The sequence below is a fragment of the Nanorana parkeri genome, unplaced genomic scaffold, assembly GCF_000935625.1.
Source record: "Nanorana parkeri isolate BGI_ZX_2015 unplaced genomic scaffold, ASM93562v1 scaffold6, whole genome shotgun sequence".
NCBI lineage: Eukaryota > Metazoa > Chordata > Amphibia > Anura > Dicroglossidae > Nanorana > Nanorana parkeri.
In genome coordinates, this window is record NW_017306274.1 from 4,774,865 (window position 1) to 4,776,855 (window position 1,991).

The 1,991-nt window shown below is 48.4% G+C and overlaps 1 protein-coding gene across 1 annotated transcript in view; it reads right to left on the bottom strand.

The window, feature by feature from the left end:
- The window catches only part of SLC9A5 (solute carrier family 9 member A5), a gene marked incomplete at its 5' end in the record, with an annotated part of 71,438 nt that overhangs the window by 53,944 nt on the left and 15,503 nt on the right, over positions 1-1,991 (bottom strand). The window contains one exon of the mRNA XM_018553341.1: positions 648-950. Within this exon, the coding sequence (XP_018408843.1) occupies positions 648-950 (303 nt within the window). The remainder of the gene's footprint in view (positions 1-647; positions 951-1,991) is intronic.

Consider the following 1,991-nt stretch of genomic DNA (forward strand, 5'->3'; position numbering starts at 1 on the left):
TGGCAGCACGGCCAACCAACTGCCCCTCCACCCCCTCCTTGGCTGACAGCTCGGCCGCCAGCTGCCACCCACCCGGCCAACTAATCGGTTGACTGCCACCTCCTGCCCAGCTAACAGCTTAGCCGGCCGCCCCCTTTTGCCCCCAGCTGACAGCTTGGCTGGCCGCCCCTTTCGCTTGGCTGGCCACCCCCTTTCGCCTGGCTGACAACTCGGCTGGCCTCCCCCTTTTGCCTGGCTGACAGCTCAGCTGGCCGCCCCCTTTTGCACGGCTGACAGCTCCCTTTCGCCTGGCTGACAGCTCCCTTTCGCCTGGCTGACAGCTTGTCCGGCCATCCCTATCCCTTCTCCTGGCTGCCTAAGGCAGCGAATAAGGTAGGAACTGCCCTGCCATCAGGTATTGCAAGACTCTGACAGCCACAGGCAAGATTCCCAGAGGCAGATGCATGATGGGATTGGTAGTTTCACCACAGCTAGGGTTTGCCTATCTCTGCCCTAGAAGAACCTCGGAAACCTAGAAGAACCTTTGAGTTCCTCAGGGAACTCCTAAAATAATTTTCCGCTCAGCGGTTCATGTACATTAGCATGATCAGCGTGCTGTAAATATGATAACAAATGCCAGAAACACTTTAAATAATCCTGACACTTACCCATGAGGCCCAGGAGCTTAACCCCCCAAAGCGCAGTCCCCGTTGCAAAGGAGTTCCAGATGGTGCCCACCACGGCGTACATCAGGATGGCTCCGATGTTATCAAAGAAGAGACGGCTGGGCATGAAGTAGCCGGAGTCCAAGACGATGGGGGGCAGGAGAAAGAGGAAGAACAAGCTTGGCTCCAGCTGGAACTCGGCCCTCTGGGCTATGGCCAGGACGATCCCTCCTAGGGCCAGACCGAGGATGATGAGGAGGCAGCTCTCGGGAACCACGGTGGTCACCTTCCTGGAGAGGTGGAACACTGCAATGGACAGCAATGAAAGGGATGTAAGGACATAAAGAGGTTGTGTACAAATGTTCTTTCTTTGTTTATTACAGTGAAACCTAAAAAGTAACAATTTAATAAATATTGTATTTTCCAGTCAGGTAAATGTTGTAAACTGAAAGCAAAACGTTTGTCTTGCTTTAAATCCCGGTAACAATGGTCACCAAGACAAATAAAGAAAGTGTATCTCTGCAGCGGGTACACAGACAGCAATAAACCAATGACATTCTGTTCTAAACCCTCACCTCCCTATCCAAAACTGTAAAACAAATAAAAGGTTTTGGCTTTAGATACATTTGACTACAATACAATTCTCTATCTAACCACCAGGGGGAGCTCTAGTCCACATTTCACACCATTAGCATTGTATCTTTTTCAGCTCTGCTGGAGTCCTTCTCTTTACAGAACTCAATGAAGGGAATTTATCAAAACTAAAAGCAGAGAGAATCTGGAGCAGTTGTACATAGTAACCAATCAGCTTCCCTCATCAGTTTGTTCAGTTAAGCTTTGCAAATAAAACTCAGGAGCTGAACGGTTGCCATGCACAGATGCTCAATTTTTGATAAATTCCCCATAGCAGCGACTCATGCTTTATGAAAGGGCTCAGTAGGAGGTTTCAGTCAAGACAAAATGAGTCTTAAAGCACGGTGCGCCTGCTGTGCTTTCTCTATAGCCATATGTTTATGTGTAAAGAAAGATATCTACATAATACATTGTAAAAATAGATACAAAATATAAAATAATGTTATCAGCTTGTTTTAAAGCAGACTTGTAACTATAAAAGGTATTTACCGAGTCCGTGTGTCCCTTCCCCCATGCCACATCACTGCGCTATTTTTTTTAAAGCACAAAAAAGCGTATTAATTAGGGATGAACCGATACTGATACTCACCCAAACGCTCCGATGCCTAGCCCGATACTTCCGGTATCAGGAAGCCGGGCAGCCAGTCATTACATGCTGCCCAGCTTCCTGATTGGCCGGGCAGCGTGTAATGACTGGCTGCCCGGCTTCCTGAT